The 26,649-nt window shown below is 36.4% G+C and overlaps 5 protein-coding genes across 6 annotated transcripts; 4 read left to right on the top strand and 1 right to left on the bottom strand.

The window, feature by feature from the left end:
- Positions 1-1,842: 1,842 nt before the first annotated feature.
- Positions 1,843-7,581, top strand: Cul1 (cullin 1). Its single transcript, XM_014355434.2, has 12 exons — positions 1,843-2,836; positions 3,501-3,714; positions 3,804-3,966; positions 4,275-4,493; positions 4,586-4,840; positions 4,929-5,222; positions 5,309-5,572; positions 5,647-5,976; positions 6,053-6,292; positions 6,369-6,469; positions 6,549-6,768; positions 6,847-7,581. The coding sequence occupies exons 2-12, from the start codon at positions 3,566-3,568 to the stop codon at positions 6,925-6,927; spliced, it is 2,316 nt and encodes a 771-aa protein (XP_014210920.1). The 5' UTR covers positions 1,843-2,836; positions 3,501-3,565; the 3' UTR covers positions 6,928-7,581.
- A 1,602-nt stretch (positions 7,582-9,183) lies between these two features.
- Positions 9,184-10,728, bottom strand: LOC106641147 (uncharacterized). The gene is made up of 6 exons (XM_089592990.1): positions 10,508-10,728; positions 10,321-10,432; positions 10,067-10,240; positions 9,563-9,697; positions 9,350-9,484; positions 9,184-9,270 (listed from the first exon to the last, which is right to left on the bottom strand). Exons 1-6 carry the CDS (start codon positions 10,726-10,728, stop codon positions 9,184-9,186), a joined length of 864 nt encoding a protein of 287 aa, XP_089449116.1.
- Positions 10,729-11,251: 523 nt separating this feature from the next.
- LOC149374578 (chymotrypsin-2-like) lies at positions 11,252-13,383 on the top strand. Its single transcript, XM_089592989.1, has 5 exons — positions 11,252-11,309; positions 12,396-12,537; positions 12,629-12,878; positions 12,976-13,113; positions 13,210-13,383. The coding sequence occupies exons 1-5, from the start codon at positions 11,252-11,254 to the stop codon at positions 13,357-13,359; spliced, it is 738 nt and encodes a 245-aa protein (XP_089449115.1). The 3' UTR covers positions 13,360-13,383.
- Positions 13,384-14,112: 729 nt separating this feature from the next.
- On the top strand, positions 14,113-15,135 carry LOC106646559 (chymotrypsin-2-like). Its single transcript, XM_014362601.2, has 2 exons — positions 14,113-14,778; positions 14,910-15,135. Exons 1-2 carry the CDS (start codon positions 14,113-14,115, stop codon positions 15,087-15,089), a joined length of 846 nt encoding a protein of 281 aa, XP_014218087.2. The 3' UTR covers positions 15,090-15,135.
- Positions 15,136-17,953: 2,818 nt separating this feature from the next.
- On the top strand, positions 17,954-25,835 carry LOC106641163 (tripartite motif-containing protein 2). Of its 2 annotated transcripts, none has more exons than XM_089593137.1 (10): positions 17,954-18,564; positions 21,180-21,342; positions 21,439-21,816; positions 21,915-22,163; positions 22,249-22,435; positions 22,519-22,955; positions 23,041-23,223; positions 23,367-23,474; positions 23,540-23,678; positions 23,760-25,835. In XM_089593137.1, the coding sequence occupies exons 1-10, from the start codon at positions 18,545-18,547 to the stop codon at positions 23,996-23,998; spliced, it is 2,103 nt and encodes a 700-aa protein (XP_089449263.1). In that variant the 5' UTR covers positions 17,954-18,544; the 3' UTR covers positions 23,999-25,835. The 2 variants fall into 2 exon arrangements, with proteins under 2 accessions (XP_089449263.1, XP_089449262.1); XM_089593136.1 differs by lacking the exon at positions 17,954-18,564 and adding an exon at positions 20,060-20,858.
- Positions 25,836-26,649: the final 814 nt, after the last annotated feature.

The raw sequence follows: 26,649 nt of genomic DNA, 5'->3' as shown, positions 1-26,649 counted from the left end.
ATATAGACCAAATTGTGAGTTGCCGTCAGAGATATGTGCTCTGGCTCGCCTCTGACGTAGTAGTTTAGTGTGCGGCTCGGTTTGAATGATTTGCTACGTTGAAAAACGTGTGGTAGTCCACCGGCCGTCTCTCACTCAGGTAAGTGAGGTAAGTTGAACGTTGGTTGGCTTGCTAGAGTATCATATTTTTTGTTTTTATTTTAACAATTTTATTAAAAGCCAATAGAGTATCATATTTTTTGTTTTTATTTTAACAATTTTATTAAAAGCCAATGTACTTCCTTATTCCAAATCTTTCTTTTTTTATTTACCTTGTCTTATAAACAATGAAAATTTGCTCAATAATAATTACTACAACTATTTGCTTAAAAGTGTAACGTATTCATAAAAAAATTTGTTTTTATATTTTCTTCATTATTTTTCAAATTTTTTTTACCAAGAAATAATAAAAATAATCCAATTCTGCTCCAAAAAAATTTTCTTTCAAAATGTGTAATTTTTTGTACAATGTATATTTTGAAGTTTAAGAATACCTACGTGTAATTGCACAATAACTTTATTTTGATAAATTAGTACATATTTTATTTTGGCTCTTGACCATCACATAGTACGCTTACTATTCGATATTTCACCCATCTTAATCACTATAGCGTTTCTAATGCGAAACCAACAATTGCTGTTAAAAAAATTTCAAATAGAAATAAACATAGATAGAAAAAACTACCTGTTTTGGCCACCTTTCATTTCTAGTAAATAAAACATTCCATTCCATCAAATGTGAAAATTAAGGCAAAAAGGGACTTTAAGCTCGTACAGATGTGATGAAATCTTTCAATCAACCCATGTTTGAAAGAAAAATTAATTCTCATTGTTTCTACTAAGTAACCTGAGAAGCTGTAATGAAATTGCAATGAAATCTAGTACATTGATTAATTCGTAAATTTTACAGCTTTGTAACCGGTTCTTTTAAAAGATGATGTAAAAAAAAAAAAACAAATTCATTTACAACTTTTATTTGAACTTTTGGATGGAGTACAAAGTTTAAAATACATACACCTTGTATGTTATATTTTGCATGAATAAAAAAACCAAAACTAAAAAATGTGAATTGTTGCCGAGCTCAATTCGAGTCCAAACACGTCAGTTGTAAGGTGTTTTTTTGGCAAAAAATCATTATGTATGTGATTTTTTTCTCTTTTAACTCAGCTTCAAATAATTAATTCCCTTACTTCGTACGGAAAAAGTACGTATTACAATAATGTCGATCCAAGTGGCATAAGTGTACGCGTTAATAGTTTCCTTTACCGATTTGGATGAGAAATACTAAGTAGAAAAGTAATTTAAAAAAAATGCCCATTCGAAGATTACAACCCTCGCGTGACACAATAGACTGAAATAAAATTTTTTATCATTACTGAAAAGCATTTTTGTAAATTTCCAGTTTCCGTCGTTCGTCATTGAATGTACGTGCGCTTGCGGCGTTTACACCAATGATTCACTCACCTTTAGTTTTATCTGATGTCACTGACCACATATCCATGTGGCAATAGTTCCAAATTGCTCGATTGGCTTTTATCCAAGAATATTCCCACTCATTATCGTTTTGGGTTTGGCCCCTTATTTATTATAATTTGCCGCGCTTAACCGACAAATTAAAGCTCGAGTGGCGCGCAAAAAAACACCCCACACATTCGATTGTTGCAATATTCTCGAGATTGAAGTGAGTTCGAGATCGCGCACATTTTATATTTGCGCACATGTGACCAACCAAATGAAATGATTTTGCGTCAGGATCGATATCGGATCATCGAACAGCTGTGCTTGTAACAATACTGTGATATTTAATTATCTTCTCGGAAGCATTTAATTGTACACCGTAAAAACAGGGTAATCCGTACACGCACTAACGGGGTGCAAATTGTTCAACGGTCCTATAGGAGAGAGACGACAGATTTGAACGTACAGCTAAAAGAAGAAACGCGTGCTTTCAACGACACGCCATGCTTTTGTAGTGCAGCTCACACACGGGACATTACGTTGGCAAGCGTGCGACTTAACCTGTCAAGTTAGAGAGTATAGCATCATCATCGGTTGGATCGTCATCGTCCATCTCTTTGCCGTCTCCGCTTCGTAGCGAGCGGTTCGTGCGGACGGTAGTGTAGCTTAGGACTGGATCCCCAGATCCCAGACAAGTCTTCGCGTCCTCGAGTACACCCATTTAGGCCTATCAAGCGTATAATATAATATATTCTCCGCGAAACGTCCTCGGCCTGACGGCCTCCTCCTCGGCTCGCACCAGTTCAATTGTGTAGTGTGTAAGTGTGTAAGTGTGTGTGTGTGTGTAGGTAGAGCAGAACTCTCCCTCTTTCTCGCTCGGTCTTTATCGTGTGTGCGTGTCGCAACAGCCCAGCAAGAGCTAAATACCTTAAACACCTAGTTGGGTTGTTATAGTTATACACGCGCTGTAAATTAAAAGCGTCAATCATCAACAGAGAAGGCAGTCTGCTCAAGATAATCGACATTTAGTGCGTGGTTATATACTACAGCTGAGGTGGAAGGTACTACGTTCGTGCCTGATCACGCTTTGTTCGTTGTTCTCCTGCTCTCTCCTCTTGCGTGAGCGTCCTTGTCTTCTTCGTGGCGAAGGCCAAGGATTGTGCGTGCACTTGCAATAGAATCATCGTCGTCGTCGTCGTCGTCGTCGTCGTCATAGCAAAACCATCGTAGGCAGAAAAAAAATTTTGAGTGCAAGCAAGAAGAAGAGCATCATCGTCCGGTCGCTGTCGAGGTCTGGTTGTCGCTTATGCGTCGGTGAAAGCGTTGCCTCGTCCTCTGGGTGAGTACCATCTCGACATTCTATATAAGGCTACCTAAGGGAGCGAAAATATTGTACCGAACCCACGTGCATCTTCGTTGCTCGCTGTTTGCTAAACTTATACATTGCTTGCAGCTGCAGCAGCATTGCGATTGATGCATGTCGTAGCTCGATCAAAACGATCCGATGATTCATCGCGCGGGCGTCCGGGATATGAGCTGTGAATTTCGCGGTCCCTCTCGTTTGAGGTGTTTTTTTTTCTTTTTTCCTCGATCGCGGCTTTGTTTACGCCTCTGTTGTTTAACGCGACTCTCTGGTGTGTGATTGATCTCTCTCCTCTCTCTTCTCTCGGTGTCTTAAACAGAGTAAGCCCAAGTGTGTAACGGTACTTGTATTTGTGCTCGCTCTATTTTTTTCCGTGCTGCGAGCTCCGCTCTCCTCTCTCTCTCTCTCTCTCTTACCCTTCGCGCAGTCTTGACGATGTGCTCTGCTTGACTTTTGTCTTAGCTCCGATTCATAACCTATTTCCTCAATTTTCGTTTTCGTTGATACTTTATTTGTATTGGCTCTAAAGGATAAAAACATCACCCGCGTTTTCATTCCAACTTCATACTCCCGAGATCATTTTCATGTAACAAATTAAGAAATCATTGGTCGCAAAAAAATTTTTTTTTTCTTTTTATAGCAGGAAAAATTCTGGCATAGCGTAGACTCGAGTGTACATAAACAAAGAAAAAATTACGCTTTACGATGTCTGGGTACAGACAAAACACCAATCATGGTCCACCTGGGCTCAAACAAATTGATTTGGACCAAATTTGGGGTGACCTCGAAGAAGGTATCAAGCAGGTGTACAACAGGCAAGGCATGTTCAAGCAGCGATACATGGAACTGTACACGTAAGTGGCTGTTTCGTCATCTGTTTTTCTATAAAGGTATAAAAAAAAAAAAAAAATGATTTAATATCTCATTTTGATATGAATTGCAGACACGTGTATAACTACTGCACAAGTGTGCATCAACAATCAAATTCGAGGCAGAATCAGAAAGGTAAAAAAGGCATCGTGACTGGTGGTGCACAATTGGTTGGTTTGGAGCTGTACAAGCGATTACGCGATTTCCTTCGGAATTACCTGATTGAATTGTACAAGGTTCGTTGCATTTTACTTAGCAGATGCTTAAACAATCTCAAGTTATGAGTCTTTAAATGAAATGTTGGATATAAGGTTTGTGATAAGGTCTTGAGATTCGTGTAATCTCAACCGACGTCACGCCAGCTATCAAAATTGCAATTAAATTTAGGTCCGAATTTTTTTTGACTTTCATTTGCCTTTGTTACAATCTCTTATATAATTATCCGTTAGAAGCCCTTTTTCTTTTTTCTTGCGTGTACTGACTCAGCGATACCTGTGATTATTTCTATGTTTTACTTTTATCTTGACATGAATATTGTTTACAGCAAGGAATTGATCTTATGGATGAAGACGTTCTTAAATTTTACACAAAGCAGTGGGATGAGTACCAGTTTAGTAGCAAGGTGCTGAACGGCGTTTGTTCCTATCTGAATCGTCACTGGGTGAGGCGGGAATGTGAAGAAGGACGTAAGGGAATTTTCGAAATATACCAGTTGGCATTGGTCATATGGAGAGATAATTTGTTCAAGCACTTGAACAAACAGGTATTTATATTTTTATCCCAGCAGTTGCTTGTTTCTTGCTGGATCTGGTCGCGTGAACGTTAATTAACTATTATTTTTGTTATTGTTTTCAGGTTACCAATGCTGTGTTAAAATTAATTGAACGCGAAAGAAATGGCGAAACGATAAACACACGTTTAGTTAGTGGAGTTATTAATTGTTATGTAGAATTAGGCCTAAACGAAGAAGATCCCGGTGCTAAAGGTCAAACTCTGAGCGTGTACAAAGAATCATTTGAAAACCAATTTCTCGATGATACAAAAAGATTTTATACTCGTGAAAGTGGGGAATTTCTACGCCACAACCCAGTCACAGAGTACATGAAAAAAGTATGATTTTTTCCAACTCACAATCATTCATTCTTCGTTCCTTTTTTTGTGAAACGAATAACTTAATACTCTTTATTCATCATGACAGGTTGAGCTTAGGTTACAAGAAGAACAAAAACGTGTTCAAGTATACTTACATCAAACAACGCACGAAAGACTTGCCAAAACATGCGAAAAAGTGCTTATTGAGAAACATCTTGATATTTTCCATGCAGAGTTTCAAAATTTGTTGGATACAGATAAAAATGTTGACTTGGGAAGAATGTATCAGTTAGTCGCAAGGATACCAAATGGTCTTGGCGAACTAAAAAATCTCCTTGAAAGTCACATTTACAATCAAGGTCTTGCAGCTATTGACAAATGCGGTGATACTGCAGCTAACGTAAGAATTATTTTCGTTGCCCAAAATTTCTCACTCGCACTTGAAATCTTGGTTTTTGTTAATGCTAATTAATCTTCTTATTGTAGGATCCTAAGATTTACGTCAACACTATTTTGGAAGTTCACAAGAAATATAATGCTCTAGTACTAATTGCATTTAACAATGACAGTGGTTTCGTGGCAGCTTTGGACAAAGCTTGTGGACGGTTTATAAATAATAACTCTGTAACTAAAACGGCGAACACTAGTAGTAAGTCCCCAGAATTGTTAGCTAAGTACTGTGACGTGTTGCTCAAAAAAAGTAGCAAAAACCCTGAAGAAGCAGAACTCGAGGATACTCTCAATCAAGTTGTAAGCATAGCGTAGGATTTGAATTCATGTTTCATGATGGCTCGTCAAATTAATCTTCATCATTTATTGTTTAGATGGTAGTATTCAAATACATTGAAGATAAAGATGTGTACCAAAAATTCTACAGTAAAATGTTGGCCAAAAGATTGGTGTCTCACATGTCTGCGAGTGATGATGCAGAGGCTTCCATGATATCAAAACTAAAGCAGGCGTGTGGTTTCGAGTACACATCTAAACTTCAGAGAATGTTTCAGGATATTGGAGTTTCAAAGGATTTAAATGATCACTTCCGAAAACATCTTGTGAAATCATGTGAACCCTTGGATATTGATTTCAGTATACAGGTTTTATCATCTGGTTCATGGCCGTTCCAACATTCCTTTAGTTTTTCATTACCAACAGAGGTACCCACAGTTATTATTTTAAAAATTTAAATTTTATATATCTATGTTTTTATCAAATGCTTTTCTTTTATTACAGCTCGAACGATCCGTTCATAGATTCACAACTTTCTACAGTTCACAGCACAGTGGCAGGAAACTAAATTGGTTGTATAGTATGTCAAAGGGTGAACTTCATGCCAACTGCTTTAAAAATAAATATACACTGCAAGCATCAACCTATCAAATGGCAGTTCTTTTACAATACAACACTGCAACGTCTTGGACAATTCAACAGCTTCATGAATCAACTCAAATAAAAATGGACTACTTGCTACAAGTAAATGAGAGCCCAATTAATTTTTATTTATAATAATTTTCAGTGACATTAAAATTAATTTCTTTATAAATTTCAGGTTGTGCAAATTTTAGTTAAAGCTAAACTACTAGTAACAAACGACGATGAGGCTGAGTTGAGTCCATCCACAACAGTAGATCTTTACTTTGGGTACAAAAAGTAAGTTTTTAATTTTGTAAACTTCATTGTTCTTTATAATCGAAAGTTAAAAACTAATTTTCACCCTTTTCAATTGCAGTAAAAAATTGAGGGTAAACATCAATATGCCCTTAAAGACAGAGCTTAAAGTTGAACAAGAAGCAACGCATAAACACATAGAAAGTGATCGAAAAATCCTTATACAAGCGGCAATCGTAAGAATTATGAAAATGCGTAAAACTTTGAAACACGCGCAACTTGTCGCTGAAGTACTAAATCAATTGAACTCCAGATTTAAGCCTCGAGTGCAACTTATCAAGGTAAAATATATTAATTTTTTTTATTCGGGGCATTTTTACACTATTGGCTCATGTTTTATTTATTTTTTTTATTTTCAGAGGTGTATAGATGGTTTAATCGAAAAAGAGTATCTAGAGCGTGTAGAGGGACAAAAAGATACTTACAACTATCTAGCGTGATCTTCTGATCCGAAACCACGCCGAAAGTCGTGAACGTAAAGATAACGATCAGATGCTACGGTTGTTATGCTCGCGTCTAAACATTTATCTACATCTCTGATTTGATTTCCTATCCAAGGATGCCTTCGCGCAGTGTTATCCCTCTGATCGCATTTAGAATACTGGTTATTATATGTTAAATTGAAATTACTTATACAGTCACGTCGTAAGTGAAAGTTCAGTTGTTTTTTTTTTCTCATCCAACACAAGTGATACTTATTATGCTCAATGACTTTACATTCATCGAATCATCTGAACTGAACTCTCAGTCGTAAAATTGTTGGCTTGTGCATCTATATCGTTTACCCACGCGTCATTTTTAAATATACGTTTTACCTCTTGATATATAAATGTATTAGTAACTTACTCATTAGTGAATTGTTTTATTTAAGAAATTTAAAAAAATGGGAGCTTCATGGCGAGTTGTATGAAACGATAAAAAAATCGACGTGACTTTAATTAAGGCTGTAATTACTGTATAAAGTCTCATTTGAAAGAGAAGTTCATTATCTATTCTTACATTTATAATTCATAACTTGTCTTAAATGGTAATGTAATTTATGACATTAGATATTATAAAATAAGCATATTAAAATTACAAAATTTTTTAAACTACATTTGTTTTTTGTTTTTTGTTTTTTTTTTCTTTCTAATCGATGGCCATAGTAATTTTTCCAAGAACAAAAATTAAGGTTGATAATTTGTGTCCATAGTTAACGTGTAAATAAATGAAAACACTTTTAATTAGTTACAAAAACTTAATTTTACATGGGAAAATATTTAATTTTTCAAACGTTGTTGAATTTGTAAGAGTTCGAAATTATAAAAAATTAAAAAGTCATGTTCATATTCATTATTTCGTTTCCTTGTATGTAGACGAAAGCATTTCATACTGCAATACGTTGTGCAATCGCAAATCAGATAGTAAATTTGTAATTATTGAACTTTGAAAAAAAAAAAAATTTGAACTTTTAGTTCTAATGATTTTTTATTAATAAAAAATTCTTCGAGCTTGACGAAGATGGTATGAGAAAAAAAAAATCTTTCCGACTACTAAAGATTTGAGGAAGAATATTTGTTTATCTGCTTTTGTACGCGCGTGTGTATGAATGTATCTAAATCAATGAGTTTGTTTGAGCAGTTCTCGTCGAACTAAAGACAGAAAAATTTTTAATTCGTCTCACTTCAAGTGAATTAACTTTTGTTGTAGTTCTAAAATTTACGAAAAAAAGTTTTAAAATTAAAGTAGACGAAACGTAAAAGTGTGATTAAAATTTGATGTAAGAAAACATATTTGATACTTTGATGAATTATTCAATGTTGAATATATCGAAGAATGATTTTAATCTAATGTCTATTTGAAAAAGGCCATCACAGGCGTTAAACTATTCGCGATTGTAGCTCAAATTTATTCTTCTAAAAATGTAATGAATGTATAAAAAAAAAAAAAATGCTCTGCTGACTGTCTAAAACTTATACTTTTGAGTTGTCAACCTTGTCTAATGCTTAATTTTGAAAATATTTTATGGTCTAAAGTGCAATTTTCGCACCCATAATGGATGGAAGTGAAAAAATGTCATATCTCAACCGAGAATTCGGTGTGACCATTTCAAATTCGAGGATTTGGTCGAGAATTCATTATATTCTGTGGACTCGATTTTTATTGTGAGAATATTTTTCAAATTACTAAATCTACTAAATCCTACAAAGGAAAAACAAAGGCGTGTTTAACGGCTAGCTATCAATCACTATTTCGAATCGATATGTACCTGCGCGGTGTGGAAAAATATAAAAATTTTGTGCTTGTAACCACAACAGGTAACACGAGAGCATGTAAGTTGTATGCTCGGTACTTACTACTCTTCAGAAAAAACTTGTACAGTCCGCGTTGTAGAGATAATTTTTATGTAAATAAATTGAAATTTATTCAATTCAGATGTTGATTCAGTAGGAAATTTAATGGCAATTCAAAGAAATTATACTGAAAATTTTCATTTTTCTTTTCCATTCTTACGGTATTTGAAATTTTGTTTAAAATTTTGTGTTTTTACTTCCAAAGACCATTTTAATCGTCGTTTTTCTTTCATTGCACTCAATAAAGAAATATTTTAACACGAGCAGTTGTAAAAAAAGGTAAGTATATTTTCACACAGAAGCGCAAAGTACAGTTATCATCGTTATGGCAATGGTAAGCCAAGAGGAAATATTCACCAGAAGTCAGCTGGTATTATCGGGCTTCCAGTTCAATAATTTAACAAAATCTTCTTCGACAAACCGAATTTCTTTGCTTGCTTCCAGGTATGCCTGCAACATGAAAAATCGGACATACTTGACAAGATGAAAAAAAAAAAACAAAAGTCTCTTAAACCAAGACTAAACCAACTTTTTGTTTCTTCAGATTGTCCACAAGTTGCGCTTGCTTCTTGAAGGCCTGAAAAACTTCGGTGCGCTGCTTATCGGCAGTTTTCAGAGCCAATCTCTTTTCCTCCTGGACTTTCCGCACCTGTTCCCTGAGTTCCTGCAACGTCGAAACATTTTTCGTGTGATTCGACGTTCAATAATACGGGATACGATAATTTGGGTGCTTATACATTACTTTTCCCTCCGTTTGACACGTCTTCAGTGACGAGCGCAATTTTTCGTTCTCATCCAAGCTTCTCGCTAGCCTCACGTCGCAATTGGAGGTGAGCTGGTTCGATGATTTTAAGTCTCGTTTCAGTGTTTCGATTTCCTGAATGGGGCACAAATATTTTATGCATTTTAAAACATTTTTAAAGCAAATTGTTTTTTCCCTGAATCAAGTCCATTCTTGGTGAAAAAATTAATACTGAGAAAAATGGTAGATAGTTTTAGTTTATTGTAAAATATTTAAATGCTTTAACTATTTTTTCTTCCAAATTTGAACGTTTTGCTGGAAAATATTTTTTTAAGCACTGTATATTGCAAGTAGAAAAAAAAAATTCTGCACAAATAATGCAATCAATTTTTAGGAAAAAAAAAATGTTGCAAGAAAATTAAAAAAGTATCCGCGCCCTTGTCTGAGTACGTGCAAAAAAGTACGAACATTAAACGAAAAAAAACAACAAAAAAAGATTCTCACTTTCTTCAAAGACGTGATTTCCGTGTTTTGAGTGTGTATTTTTGATTGCAGATCGTTGCTCAGAGCTTGAGCCTTCGCAATGACTTCTTTCTGAGAACTAAGCTGATTCTGAAAACTTTCCCGTCTCTCCTCGGACTTTTTCACTTTGATCTCCAATTCTTTGCAGCTTTCGTTCTAAAAGCATTAAGGATACATTTAAATAATTCTTTCGAAGCCATCACAAATATACCTAATATATACATGTATTTGTTTACTTTCTTTTTGAGCTCGCACTCAAGGGCCTTGACGTCAGCTTGAAACTTGACCACTTGCGCCTTCAAGTAGCGAATGATGGTCTTGTTTGTTGATATTTGATTATATTTTTCTCTAAAATACAGCCACTCGTTGAAAAAGCGAAAAAAAAAAAATTGAAAAATTAAAAAATTTGTGCAATTAACTTACACTTCGTGGCAATTATCGTAATTTCCACTGCTCGAGTAGGGCCTCTCGCCCGCGATCGCCCACTTGTCCGACCAATTCTTCGGCTTCTCTATAACGTCCTCCTGATTGCTTATAATCGAGTCCAACTCCACCATCAGGCTTTTCACGTTTTCTTCGAGTGTCTTGTTCAGTTCGAAAAAATCGTGCTCACTACCGCGCACTTGTAACATCGGACTGGACATCGTTTTTTTTTTTTTTTTTTTTTTTTTTTCGTTGCTTTCAATTTGTTAAACAATACACAGAGTTTGTCCACAAACCGAACGAATGCATATCCCACATGTACCATGTACGATTTGTTACGCATGCGTCGTTGCTAGGATATAATATCCTCATTGCGTCGAAATACAAGTAGGTGATACATTTTAGGTGCATACGGCGAATGACGATTTTTTTTTTTTTTTTTTTCTCTCCAAACAAGTAGTTCATGCCAATTGTTCTAAATAGAATGCAGATAAGTACTACCTATAAGTAAGTATCAATGCGCTTTAACTTGACGATGATTTGTGTTTCCCTTATAGTTACAAGAATATATACTATGTTTCCGGTTTTTTTTCTTTTTACAATTTGTGTATCTAATATATGCAAAACTGTGCCGGCAATTACCGCTATCACTTGAAATAGGCGCCTCGTATTAAATAATTAAAAAAAAAAAAAAAAAAATTAAAAAAGAAAAGTTACATTTTCATTTTTACATTTTTATTCATCATGCATGTATTTTTGGTAATATTTCATCATCAAACTTCCGATCGCGATGAGAATCCACGTATACCCAAACGAGTATACCACACCTTCTGTGCATTACCTAGAAAAACAGCTATTTTATTATTTTTTTTTTTTCAACAAAAAAAACAAAAAAAACAAAAAAAACAAAAAAATGTCATCCAAAGAAATACTGCACTGATTGTAGTTATCGTCGCACGCGGGGTATCCGGTTTACTTCCCGTCCCTAATCAATAATAGCTGCACGACTCGCGATACATTTCAACCACACGCGGCACTTGACAGATTCCCCGACCCTAATTTAAATATCTAATTGTTGGCCAACGCGTTATCTCTCGCTCACCTGTACGAACACACATTTATACACACACGTATCTGCTCGCAAAGCCGGGAATTTGCGTATAAATAAAGTTCGGACGGGAACAATGACTTACAAGTGAAAGGGCGAACGCGGATTTTAGAAGGATTTTTCGTTCCTTAAATATTTATTTTTTTACAAGTGATCTCGAAATACTTGCGAGTAACGTGGTCATGGATATCATTATGTTATCCCAACGATGTATCATTGCAATACTGGGGATCGCGTGTTTCGTACGGATCGCTCCAGTTTCAGCATCACCACTGGGTACATGTACATACTTACAAACACTGCACACAACAGTATACGTATATTGATTTTATTTTTTGTCAGTCCTTTATTTTTTATTGCATGGAAAATGACAATATCAAAAAAAAAAAAAAAAAAAAAAAACGCTGGTATACCAAATATATTTCTAATTTTTGATTTTCGTGCAGTAGCTTACATATATACCTATTGATGCTGAAAGAAAAAGAATATTTTTCAATATCAAGGAAATACTTACTAGATCAGTTTTCTCTCGAAACAAAATTGTAATAACATACTTTCTCAAAGTAAAAGAAAATACAATCGTATTTCAAGAGATTGTTTTTTCCAGCGTATATTTATATCTGCATCAATACTTGTACTCCAGTATTTTTTTGTAATTTTCTACCAACTAAAAAATTTTAAGAATGGACGAAAAAAAAAAAAATTACATAATAATTATACATTATAAATATATATACGACAGTGAATTGATTACACACGTATAATATACAGAAATCATAGAGCCGAAAATCGTTGGTGGCTCGGTCGCGAAGGAGGGACAATTTCCCTACCAAGTGTCCCTGAGACTGAACAATCGGCACTTTTGCGGAGGATCGATCGTCAACAAGCGATGGGTACTCACGGCGGCCCACTGTCTGGCTAGGTAAGACAACATAATATATGTGTAAAAAAAAAAAAAAAAAAGAGCTACGACACCCGTGAAAATTCCTCGGAAGCCGTTTCTCGTTCCCCAGGTTCAACGACACGGCCATAACCGCGGTCGTCGGCACGAATTACCTGAACAACAGCGGCGACGTTTACCCCTCGAAGCGCCTCGTACCCCATCCCATGTACAGCTCCATGCTGATCCACAACGACATTGGCCTCGTCCAACTCGCCAAGGACATCGGCTTCAACGACAAGGTCAAACCCGTCAACCTGCCCAATACCGATTTCAACAAAACCGACTATCCCGCCCTGCTCTCCGGGTGGGGCACCACCACCGTAAGTGTGTCTTTACAAGCACACATATATATATACATATACCTACTTTGTACGTGAATGTATAGTGTTGATTATGTGTGTGTGTGTGGAAAAAAAGTACCCGGGCAAGCCACCCAACGAGCTGCAGTTCATCCAGTTGAACGTCATAGGCCAGAGCGATTGCCAGAACGTGAGTTTCCGGGTGACGCGCAAGAACATATGCACCCTCACGAAGAAGGGCGAGGGCGCCTGTCACGTAAGTCATCGTTTTCGTTGGTAGACTTGGTTATTAATTATTATTATTATATTACACGTGATGAGTATTTTTTGGGCAAAATTGCCGTGTTTGCAGGGTGATTCCGGGGGTCCGCTGGTGGCGGACGGCGTGCAGATCGGCGTCGTGTCTTGGGGTACCCCCTGCGCGCGGGGCAAGCCCGACGTTTTCACGCGGGTTTATAGCTTCGTCGACTGGATCAGGGAGCACACCGACAAGGACGATTGATCGACCCTATACGCAATTACGTGTATTATTAACCCTCCACGTGTATATTGTTGGAAACGAAAATAAAAAATAAAAAAATAAAAGCTCTTAAATCGGGTATCATGGAGTCTGTATGCTTATTTAGTTGTATAATCTATATCGCAAAAAGAGAAAGGTCAGGCGAGCCATAAACGCACAATAATGCGAGGGAAAGAATTTTTTTTTTTTTTTTTTTTCTCGTACTTATTTGCTCAGCAAACGATAATGATGTATTGTTTTCGCGAGCGTCGGATAATACGTAATGCACATCGCACACAGATACGAGTATTATCAAGAGAGAAAAAGTTTATCGAGCGATAAAAGAGAGTTGCCATATATTATTTTTATCATTGTAATAAAATTGCATTCTCAAGATACGTGAGTGTCGAAATTGCATTCATCTTATACATGGTAAGTATATATATATATAATTTGTAGGACGCGGGATGACGAATGTAATACAATAAAACAAATAAGTAAGCTGTCGCAATAGGGGTATTAGGAGTAGATGGATCCCTCGAAAGACACATCGGTCAATAAAACATTAAGTACACCCGCGGGGCAGGGGTGATGGAGGTACACAGGGGGGTTCCCGATGATAAAAGGTGATCACCAAGAGCCAATCGCCCCCAGTTGACCATGATAATTACAAATCGCACCCCGAACCTGCTCCTCCTCGTCGCCGCGTTAACCTGCGCTGTGCTACACGATGGTAAGTACATATACCTATTTGATATGATAGAGAACACTATATTGTGCGCATCTCTGGCAATGCAATTAAGAGCAGTCGCAGGTGAGGCGACTCGACGTCATCTGGGACTGGCCCCGAGACTGGTCGGTGCTGCCACGGACGCCAAAGCCGGTGAGTTCCCGTACCAGGTGTCCCTGCGGGTCCACGGCAGGCACAAGTGCGGGGGTGCTCTGTTGAGCCGGCGATGGCTCGTTACCTCGGCCCACTGCATCTCGAAACACGACCTCGGCAGTTTCACGGTCGTCCTCGGCAGCAACAGCCTCGTCAGCGGTGGGGTGGCTTACCACGCCCGGGAGGCCCGGCTGCACCCGCGCTACGACAGCCGGGACCACAGGCACGACGTGGCTCTCGTCGGGCTGGGCGAGCCCGGGGCTGCGTACACTCCGGACGTGCGACCCGTCGGGCTGCCCTGGCGCGGTGACGACGACATGGCTCCTGAGCTCGCCCTCACCGGTTGGCCCAGCGATCGGTATAACGAACAACAGCAGCGGAACAACAACGCCATCAGTTACTCGATGAGCGGCCATTACCAATTGAAGGTTATGCGGGTGCCGGTTGTCGGGATCGACGAGTGCCGGGTGGCCTTTCCGAGCGTCACTGCCTCGAACATTTGCACCCTGAGCCCGGTTTTGGGTCAAGGCACGTGCTATGTAAGTCCATCATACTACTATGGCTGTGTGTATTTTATACACAGCGGGAAATCAATTGATTTTTATTATCTCTATATGTGTACAATAAATTACATCATACCTGTATATTACGTTGCGTTGTTATGTATTAGGGGGATGCCGGAAGTCCGCTGGTGGCTCATGGAATTTTGTACGCTATTGCCTCTTGGGGTGTGCCGTGCGGCATGGGCTACCCTGATGTTCACACCCGCATTTACGACCAAATAGATTGGCTCGAGGATTTCGTTGATGAGGGCGACGGCCGAGACGCGCAATCAGCCGATGGACTTTGAGGAGGGACAAACCAATACGATATATATTATCTTTATCGCGTTTGATGTTTGAATCGGATTTTTTTTTTTTTTTTTTTTCATACCAATAATAATAAATATATGCCTATTGTGTATGGTAGTGCGTGTACTTACAATTGAATGCAGTATACTTTTTGTGTTTCTCAGAGGATGTATTATGTTCATTTTGTTATTTCCTCGTTGATATAATGTGCGCATGGAAAAGTTATAGCAAGTATACATGAAATATACCGTATGTGTAAAAGGGGGGAAAAAACGTACGTAGTTGATGTAAATGAGGATAAAAAGCCCCTGCGTGTGCAGACTTGTACATGAATTAATACGATGTATATTATAATAATTGTAGATATACGTATGTACATTTATGCGTAAGCGTATGAAAAATAACTAATGTTCATTACAATATGCATTGTTATGAAAAAATGATTTTTTTTTTTTTATTTATTATTTTTATACCCAGTTACGTACCATCGGTAGTTTTATCGATGAAAAAAAAATTGGTAGCAAAAATTATCCTGTAGTTATAGTAGAAGTAGCCGTGGAACAGATGTTTTAAAACCGCGTACAGTATAAGAATAAGCTATAACATGTAACGTAAGATATTTATCGCAAGAAAGAAGGGAATCCCGTCATAATATACTCATTACTATATAAATATACACGAGTATCACATTATACCCAAGTGTGCAATTGTGCAAATTAAAAAAGTTAATACACACACTTGTGTGTATGCAGCGAAATAAAAAAAATAATAACAATAAAAGAGTTTCCTTTCAGTGCCTACTTGCACGGCGATGTGTCCAATATACATTGTATTAACATAATATATGGGTGGTAGGGAGGTAACATAAAATAATGCATAGCATCATCTTTAGACCATCAGCACCAAGTATTAGCAGTGCAGTTATGCGCGCAGGTGTCCTTGCCTGGTGCACCTGAGAGAGTACAGACCTACACAGGAGTATAAGGTGTAGCAACCAGAGAAAGAGAGAAAAAAAAATACCACACACATAGAGAGAAGACGAGCAGGGGGCAGACCAGTATGAACTAGCTAGCTCTTGCTTAGCCGGCGTCGATCGATAACGAAGCGGGGGCGGCCCAGATAGAGAGAGTTTGCGCGTGTATATATATATATATATATATATATATATATATATATATACATAACATGCACAGGTTGTGTGTATGTACATATACACACCATAAAATACAGAGAAAGAGCACCTCTTTTTCAGAGCTCTGCGAACTCCGCGAGCAACTTGCTAATTTCGACTTAAAAAAAATACCCAAAACTGTGGAATCGTTAGCAACGTTTGCAACCGCTTTGTAAAAAACTGTCGGATCAAGCAGTTTTGCAAAAAAAAATAAATTTGATACCGTCGTGCGAGAGACATAAAAAGTATCTCATCCACCCTTTGTAGTGTGTCTATACTATCAAAATTGATATCGATCGTTTGCAATTTAATTGTCGTTTATGTTGAACAGTTGCAAATTGTCATATTTTTATGTATAGCAGGTAAAATAATTATTTTTGTCGAATGTGGAATGTGCGATTTTTTCTCAATACAATAATACATAATACGTATTGCTGCGCATGCGCCGTGTATACAGTTCCACTAGCGATGGGATATAGTTCCGGCCAGATTTGGGAATTCTCTAGGACCCAACCTCTCTGACGTGGGAAATCACTAGATCAAAAAAAAATTAGTACCAAAGGTGACGCGCGAGATTCAAATAAGGTCCAATAACACAAGCATCCATCACCTGATGACCCGGGGCGCTCACTGGCCACTCTTTTAAATAAATAATTATTAATAACACCAGCGCCTGTCACCTAATGACCCAGGGTACTTACTGGCTACTATTGAATAATAAATTATCAAGTAATTACAAGAGCGCCAATTAAAAAGATCTTTGTCGTACTAGATAGGCAATCAAAATTGTGATATAATTAATGTGTTATCGATCAACTTTTTATCATTTAATAGTGTTGCAAACAAGTGTCCTGGATCCTCAGGAAGAAGGTGCTTGACATACTTATTAATAATTATTTATTTACTAGATTTGCAATTAGCGCCCCAGGTAATACGGTGATAGGCGCTTGTGTTATTTATTAATAATTATTTATTTAACAGAGTGGCCAGTAAGCGCCCCGGGTCATCAGGTGATAGGCGCTTGTGTTATTTACTAATAATAATTTATTTAACAGAGTTGCCAGTAAGCGCCCCGGGTCAAAAGGTGATAGGCGCTGGTGTTATTAATAATTATTTATTTAAAAGAGTGGCCAGTGAGCGCCCCGGGTCATCAGGTGATGGATGCTTGTGTTATTGGACCTTATTTGAATCTCGCGCGTCACCTTTGGTACTAATTTTTTTTTGATCTAGTGATTTCCCACGTCAGAGAGGTTGGGTCCTAGAGAATTCCCAAATCTGGCCGGAACTATATCCCATCGCTAGTGGAACTGTATACACGGCGCATGCGCAGCAATACGTATTATGTATTATTGTATTGAGAAAAAATCGCACATTCCACATTTGACAAAAATAATTATTTTACCTGCTATACATAAAAATATGACAATTTGCAACTGTTCAACATAAACGACAATTAAATTGCAAACGATCGATATCAATTTTGATAGTATAGACACACTACAAAGGGTGGATGAGATACTTTTTATGTCTCTCGCACGACGGTATCAAATTTATTTTTTTTTGCAAAACTGCTTGATCCGACAGTTTTTTACAAAGCGGTTGCAAACGTTGCTAACGATTCCACAGTTTTGGGTATTTTTTTTAAGTCGAAATTAGCAAGTTGCTCGCGGAGTTCGCAGAGCTCTTTTTCAGCCCCCCTGGACGGGCTGCTCTGCTGTCGTGCTGCGACACTCGCGCGCGCGCGCGCGCGCCCCACAAAAGTGCCATGCAAGACGTTGAGTGTCAACTTTGAAGCCCCGACTGTCCCAAATCACCCAAGATCGTCGCTTGCCAGAGCTTTAACTAGTAAGATCAAGGAGAAATCTATTACCAAAGCTCGACGTAGTATATGCATTTTGTAGACGATGCACGTTATACTACAATCAGGACCCAACCAGGACCAATCTACCGCCGCAGTGCAAGGAGCGTTGTTGTTATGATCGCAACACACACCTCGTGCGTACGATCCGTCCACCGTCGCTGTCGCTTCAACGTCCATTCCCTGCCGGCCGCGTGTTACCTGCAGCACCGTCTCCGCAGTCTCGGCCCCGTCAGCCCTCGATTCGTAAAGAGCGCCCCTCGTCATCTGCATGGATCGAACACCAAACGGTTTCAACGGGCATCATCGTCGGCGTGAACGGCCACTGGATCCTTATTTGATCGATACAATCATTTTTACTGATTCTCCGTCGTCGTCGTCTTCGTTTTCCAATCGCGCGACCATCAACGAGTCCGTTGGTCTTCATGAGCTGCTGCCCTTTAATGTGAGTCGTTTTTTAAATATATATTGTAGTTTGCATCCTATTATTAATTGCATGGGTACGCACTACTTTGCGCTTCTTGGCTTATTCTTCTTACGTTATTGCTACTCACGATTTTTTTTTTTTTTTTGCATTATTTAGATAAATAATGCCATCATGTCGTGACGATGCAGAAAACGAATATGTTTTTGCTGCAACCATTAAACGAGCTACGGGGGTGTCATCACCAAAAAATTTTTTACGACAATTAAATTTCGGACAGATACTTACAATTGATTTATTTACCTCTATCTCTTTTTAAGAAAAAAAATTTGTTTTCACAAATTCCACGTAAAACGTGAAATTAGTTGGCTTTGACTCACAAAAGAAATTTTTCTATAGGTAAAAATTTAAGTATCGAGAACTTTCTCATTTGATTAAAATAAAAGCTCTATATAGCGCAGAGCACAGCTCAGCTGGTCGTACATATATACCTATATAATATAAATACATGTCAACAGAGAGCAGCTGCTCGATCAATTCGCTGTAAGAGAGACAACACAACAACACAGACAACATGCTCGCGTATCCGTCCTATGCCATGATAAGTACTTGAGAGTATATTCAAGTTAAAAGAAAATAGTAAACGTCTCTTTTTTTTTTTTTTTTCTTATACATCACCTATCAAACATGTAAACATTGAACATACATCACTCGTGTTTTTTGATAATACAGCTGCACACTATCTTTAAAACCATGTTGTTATTCATCTGCATTACGCTATACCCATTGCACCTATCAGGAAAAGTTGATAATGGCTTTAGAAAGTACTAAGTATAAAAGGCATCTAGATCAGAGTTCAGAGTTCATCTTAATAGCAAAGATCGTCGCATCATGTGCTGCCAAGTAAGTATGTACCAAGAGAGTGTTGCTGTTTTCCGTCCACGGTCACTACCTATTTGTCAGTTAGTCCGGTTTTGTTGTGGGGGTGTCCCCCTCCCCCTTCTATTCATCATTGCATTATTCACATGCACCTATATATATATAGGTATATACAACAGCTATAGCACATAAGTTTCTTTTGGAGGCGCTCTTTGGCTCTTGGAGCTCAGGCTAAAGCTGCATGCATGCCATGCAGCAGTCATCAGTCGTTCGTCGTCGCTTTTAGTGGCTTATATTTAGGTATCGCGCTTTTTACGCTGAAGAAAACATATCTCTTTTGGAGTTTGGACTTCGTCGGAGTATAGTATACTAGGTATATACGAATACTCCGCGGAGTGAGCAGTAAGGGAATTCGAGTAGCCGTTGCTGTGCAGCTCTCGCCGCCTCTCGCTCTCGCTGTAGCGGGACACACATATTATATTACATACGCATATACCTACCTGCCTAACACCGTCAGTAAAAAAAGTACCTTTTGAAAGAGAGTGTGCGGTGCAGTGCTTTGTGTTTTGTGTTGTACCTGACTGGATTACGAATGCAAAAATTGTGCGTTGCAGTGTGCATGCCCTTTTTTTTTTCTTTTTTTTTTCATGTGCTATACTATACTGCTGTTGTGCTGCTGCTGCTACGCTATGTTGCTGTGTTGCTCCTTTGTTTTTTTTTCTCGAGAAATAACTCTCTCTCTCTCTTCTTTCATTCTCTTTCTTTCGCTGTCCACCCCCACGTCTCGTCGACGCTTCTCTTGTAAATCTACCTGACTCCTTTTCATGATTTGCATAAACTTGCTGGCAGTGCCACTTTTTTTCGTCACGATTGTTACTGTTGTTGTTTAATTCAACATAACATAACACAGCATAGATTGTAAATAATCATAATTACAATAATAATAATAAATAACATGGTCATCATCGTCATTGACATCTGCAATGAAGAGAAGCGAGAGCAATAGTGTAGGGTATATTCTTGTACTACAGTAGCCTTGGTTGTTGCCTAAGACTCAAATTACGCGATCTTACCTTCTCGTTCTCATATGACTTGGAATTGGAATCTTGCTTGCAGACATACCTATATACCTTTAGCCTCGGCTTAGCAACTCACACAGTCTGTGACCCTCCAATCGTTACTTTCAATGTCTGAAATTTACTATACATTCATCAAATGACAGCCAAACTTTGACAATTGTCATCAAGTCCACATCTCTGTGTTTCAATTTTTTTTAGACCACAGTCGTTTTTTCGTTGTTTCTTGAAGGTATTTTTCAATTAACGCACGGTTGTTGTAGCTTTGATCTTCATCATAAATAGTTGGTTCTAAAAGTGCCAATTTTTAATCGTTCAGGAACACTTGTCAATTATGGAAGCACTACGCTTGGCCATACAGTAAGTTTTTTTTTTACCACCTTTGGACAATTTTTTTTATATCTATTTGCTCATCTACATCTTTGCTCTGTATAATTATTTGTTTTTGTTTTCTTTTTGAAATTATTTCTGTGCAATTGTTTAAAAAAAAATTTTTGATGGAATTATTATTGAATATTAAAATTTTTTGTCAATCAAGATCACACAAAATACAATTTTTGAATTAATTGACAATTTTTTTCCTACATGTCAAAAAATAATGTTTGTTTTATAAATACAACATGATCATCTAAATTTAATTTTAAGAGAACATAATTTTAAAGTAAATTAATTTTTTTGCAGGACACGGTTGGGGGAGCGGATGGTCACCATGAGCTCAATGCTTGTGGAAACAGTAAGCATCAACTATGAGGACTTTAATGAAAGTTTTCTAACATGTGGTACCTGCCTCTGTATGTACGATGGAAGCGAACATACTCCAAAATTGTTGCCCTGTTCTCACACTGTGAGTAGAAGAATTATTTTTGCTTGTTCTATAAACAATACTTGTTTTTACATACGTTTCCTCTAGATAGTCAAATAATGCATTTATCGTCTACAGGTTTGCTTACACTGCCTCACAAGAATCGCAGCCTCGCAGACGCGCGAGGCTGGAACGTTTCGATGTCCAATTTGCCGCGAATTGATAACAATACCACGAGGTGGTGTTCCAGCTTTACCTCCAAGTTTTCTTGTTAATCAGTTATTAGATTTAATGTCCAGACAACGCAGAGAAGTTATTCCAAAATGTTCTGTGCACATTAATCAAGAGTTATTATTTTGTGAAACCTGCGATACAGTGTTTTGTACAGTGTGTACAGGAGGAAATCATGCAAATACGTCACCTGGTTGTACCGAACATACTATAATTCCATTTAGCATAGCTATAAAACGCATGTCTGAGATACTATTGTACAAAGCCAATGAATGTATTTCAAAGGTAATTATTATTATTATCATTATTATTATTTTCTTTTTTTTTACTTTTGCCTTGAAATTAGTTTAACAAAAAGGATTAATGTATTTAACATCTTCTAGCTGACACAAGCACAAGACTCTGTAAGAACAGAGCTTCAGAGATTGGATACTGCCAAGCAAAAGTGTTTGGAAGCTGTGGATATTGAATTTAATAATATCGTAGCTAAAGTTGAAAGGCGAAAATCTGAACTTCAAGCGGCTATAACTGCAGCAACTCGTGATAAGAAGCATGTTTTAGAAGAACAGCACACGCTCATAGAGGCTGAAAAAAATAAAGTCGAACGTGAATGCGAAGGACTCCAGTATCAGGTTTATTTATTTATTAAATTTTTTTTTCCATTTATAAAGCATTGCTATTTAAAAAAACTCGAGTTTAATTTTGAATAATTTTAAGGTTGAAGTACGAAATATTACTCAAAGGATTGGCAGCTTGTCTGATCAATTGGATGCAGCAGTTGCGCTCAGTGAGCCACGAGAAAATGCATTTATTACCGCGGAGTTCAATTACAACGATGCACTTTTTAATTTGGAGCAAGCACTTAAAGTTTTTGGAAGAGTGAGATCTAGTACAACGTTACCAGGTTTCATTTCTCAAAACTATACGTTTATCATAAATAAATAAAAAAATTAAAAAAAAAAAGTATTTAATGATGTAAAATTTTAGGTTTATGTCGGGCAAAGTTGAAAGACACAGCGGTAGTAAAATTACAGGGCAATGTATTAGTGGATACAGTTGATTATCACGGTCATCCTCGAAATGCCGGAGGCGATCCTATTACAGCAGAACTATCACTTGCCAACAGTAATCAATCGCAAAACTCTAGTGCCCATACTGAAACGGAAGTCAAAGATCTTGAAAATGGAACGTACGAAGTTAGATTTAGACCCACCGTTGCCGGTCGCTATGCCCTAAGAATATCAGTTTTTGAAAGGTCTATCAAAGATTATCCTTTGTTCTTTGACGTTACTGAGCATAACGAGCCAGTTAGAGTTTATGGCACCAGGGGTTCTGGGAAAGATGAATTTCTGCAACCAGTGGCTATTGCTATTGACGATAATAAAATGGTTTATATTGTAGACACTGGAAATTCTCGAATAAAGGTAAATTCCAGTGTATCGAAAAATCTATAAATTTCCATTTTTAAAAATCACAATGAAAAAGTTGATTTATTGTTTTTATTTTTAGGTGCTTAATGAAAATTTAGAATTTCAAAGGCACATTACCAATGAAGGTCTGGAAGGACGAAGTTGTACGGGTATTGCGATTTCCGAGCACGGATTAGTTATTGTAAACTGGAGGACGAAAACTGTTTCAGAAATATCAGTGTTAGGAGATACAATTAAATCTTTCTCGCACAACGCCTTTCAAGTAAGTTCTTGTTAATTAATTTTTACAATAGATTATTGGTTGCAGATTTTAATTACTATTATCATTCATTTGGTGTCAATAACTTACACACGTACATTTAAGCGTATTTAAAAATCATAATAAAAAAACTTTTTTTTATCAAGGAACCAATCGATGTAGCTGTAGACAGAAATTACGGACATATTTTAGTTGCCGATAATGGACAGTGTTGTGTATTTGTATTTGATTGTGATGGAAAAGTCTTATTTCAGGTATGGAGTATTAATACTTTTTTTTAACAATTGTAAAACCTATACTAAATTTTTGAATATTGCAGGTGGGCAAAAAAAATACGTTCAAGTTAATAATATCGGTTGCCGTTGGTCCAGCAGGTGAAATCTTGGTAGCAGGCTCACATATCCAAGTATTTTCAGCAAAAGGCGACTTTTCTGACGAAATCAATACCGATGCTAAAAGTACGAATTTAAGAAAAAAAAATTTTGTACCTCACACAAATTTTTTGACAAATATAATTTTCATGACATTTTTTGATTAAGGTAAGGGTAGATATGGAGGAATCTCTATTGATGCTAAAGGGCGAATATTGGCATCTTACACTGAAAAAGGACGTACGGTTATTCAAGTATTAAGAATCGATGATGGAAATCTCATGTCTGAAATTGATTCTCACAGTTCTAAATTACGTCGTCCATCAGGGATTGCAGTCTTACCTGACGATCATCTTATAGTAGTAGATTTGGGGAATGATTGCGTGAAGAAGTACAGATACTGGTAAAGTTGAATATATTAATTAAAAAAAATTAAATTTAATCGCGTTTAAATTTCTACACCTGTTACTCGCACGCGTACAAATTGTTAGTCAATTAGTTGGAGGTACTAGCAAGACTCTTTGATTGCCCAAAAGTTTTCAACAAATAACATAACTTAATTGTAATTGCGATAATTAATTTAGATTTTTTTTTTAAGCAATGCGTGGGTGTTACATGCTTTATCGTTAAGTGGCGTGTAAATAGGCTATGATAATATATAATATCACTGCCCACTTCTATTTAAATAAAAAATACTGAGCATAGCAAACGGTACATTGTGTAATATTGTCTGTCACAAAAAAGTCAAGGCATAAACTAATTATTCGTAAAATACAATATGTACAATATTTTAACTGATAAACTGTTTGGACGGAAAAAGAAGTATCATATCAATTTTGGAATTTCTTAACTAAAATTAGGAAATTTTCTCAGAAATTCAAACAAAATTTTATGAAAAAGTATTAGTAACAAAATTACTGTGACGTACAAAACAAAAATACAATTAAAATATAATTGTATCATAAACAAGTGTTGTATATATTTGCTCAGTATTACGTTTATAAATTATTGTCATATAAAAATCAATTATTAAAAGTCATTTCAATACGGCATAATGTGCTCAGCAGACAACGTTTTTTTAAAACTTTTTTCATTGGTACACTATTAATGCTTGATAAAAATTCAGTGAATAAAAGTTTAGTAATTAGACTCATTTTGTAAATTATGTATGAAATGTACTAGTCTGTGTAGAAAAAAAATAAGAAAAAAAAATTTTTCAAAGTTGCCAGGATATAGAGATTGAGATTGATTTAATCGAAATGACATTAAATGTCATCTCAACAGTAAATGTAAAGAATAGTAAAGCTGTTAACAATTTTTTTCGTACGACTTTAAATAGCCTTATTGTTAAAAATATGTTTTAAATATACAACATTAGGGCTTTAATCCGTTTTTTCTCCGATCGTGTGGTTAAAAATGAAAAATTCAACTCAAAGTATACAAATTAACGCCATTCTAGTAATTTTTTTTATGCCTAGCGGAGTATTACTTAAATGTAGACAATGTTTTGTATTTGCTTTTGTACGTTCAACAATGTGTATTGTATCCTTTGGAAATAATCCTCCCATTTTTAATTAGATCAATCCATCATTGGGGCATGAATTAGAGAATATGGCTTGTTCATTGTTAACATGGATACAAATAATTTAATTTTATGCTTTTCAAAGAAATTGATTAAAATCATCCTATCCTTTAGAGAGCCCTTTTTGCCTATGGACTGTATAATCAATTGAGAAAAACAATTGTTCATTGCATTTCACTATAATAGTTGCACATTCCGGAAATTTCTCGGAATTTAACGTGGTAGGAAAAAAACAATTTTTTTTAATAATTCGTCCATCTTTTATTGTATGTATACTTAATGTTGATTTGTGATGATTATACGTATTTTTTTTTTTAACGAAGCAGCATCATGACAAAGGTACGTTTGAGGAGAACAATCTGTTTAAAATTTAAGTTTTTCTTTTTCTTAGTACAACTTGTGTTACGGCACCAATTGGTGTTTTTTGAAATTATTATTTGCACGGCAGTCGTGCGTATGTGTCATACGATCGCAACTATACACTTAGACTTTAAATTAAAATTTCGACTGTCCGTAATGTAACATATTTTCTAGTCATCTGTATTTATAATTGTTTGACTGTTACGCTGCATTATCAAACACATGAATTGTAAAATATTCGAATTACAATATGTGAATATAGCTGTACAATCACACACACTTTGTTTATAACTTGGTATGAAATAAAGTTCCTTGATAAAACTAAAAGAAAAATCTGCATTTTTCAATTTTTCATCGACTCTAATTAATGTATAAACCGATACAAGTCATTTAAATCATATATTTCTCATTTGTACCCATAAATTTATGTAAAAAAAAGCTACCCTTATTCCTCTATGATCAGTAATTTTTTTGGAGTATTAGGTAAGCATAAATACTTTTGTGGAATAAGACTTTATATTTATATGTTCAACAATTTTACGAGCTTTATTTTTTGTTATCTGCTGTAATTGCAATCTGAAAAATATATTATGGTTTTGGTTGTAACGCAAAACCAGTATGTATACGTCCAATACATCACATACTTTAGAAATTAAAACCATTGCATACTTATACGTGTGGTGTGATATTAACGAATTTTTTTTTTTTTTAAATTAAAAAAAAATTTTAATCAGAATAAGAGTAATAATGTACGTGACTACATAAATGTATGTACATATGTAAAAACTTTACGCTCTGAATCAGCTGCAGCGCTTTTGTTTTGACAGTCGAGTTTAAACCTTTTTTTTCGACTACCGATTAAATTTATTGCGAACAATTAAAAAACTCTGTAGAACCCCTCAAAAAACGTTAATTCACGATTGAACCATAATGTTGAAGAAAAAAAAAAAAGTTAACTTTTACAAAAGTGTTTTATCCATAAGCGAATCAATATTTAAAAAAAATATGTATTCGGTAATTTATTACGAGGAAGCACATCGAGCTAGCGCTGGTCCCGAGCAATGTCTTCTATCGATGGTATGTTAAAAAAAGCAGAATAAGTATAACTAAAACAGA

Source organism: Copidosoma floridanum, unplaced genomic scaffold (genome assembly GCF_036245765.1).
Source record: "Copidosoma floridanum isolate Cflo_tuat_1 unplaced genomic scaffold, Cflo_Japanese_pri ptg000019l, whole genome shotgun sequence".
Taxonomy (NCBI): domain Eukaryota; kingdom Metazoa; phylum Arthropoda; class Insecta; order Hymenoptera; family Encyrtidae; genus Copidosoma; species Copidosoma floridanum.
The sequence above is the reverse complement of the archived record's forward strand: the minus strand, read 5'-3'. Positions and strand labels throughout refer to the sequence as shown.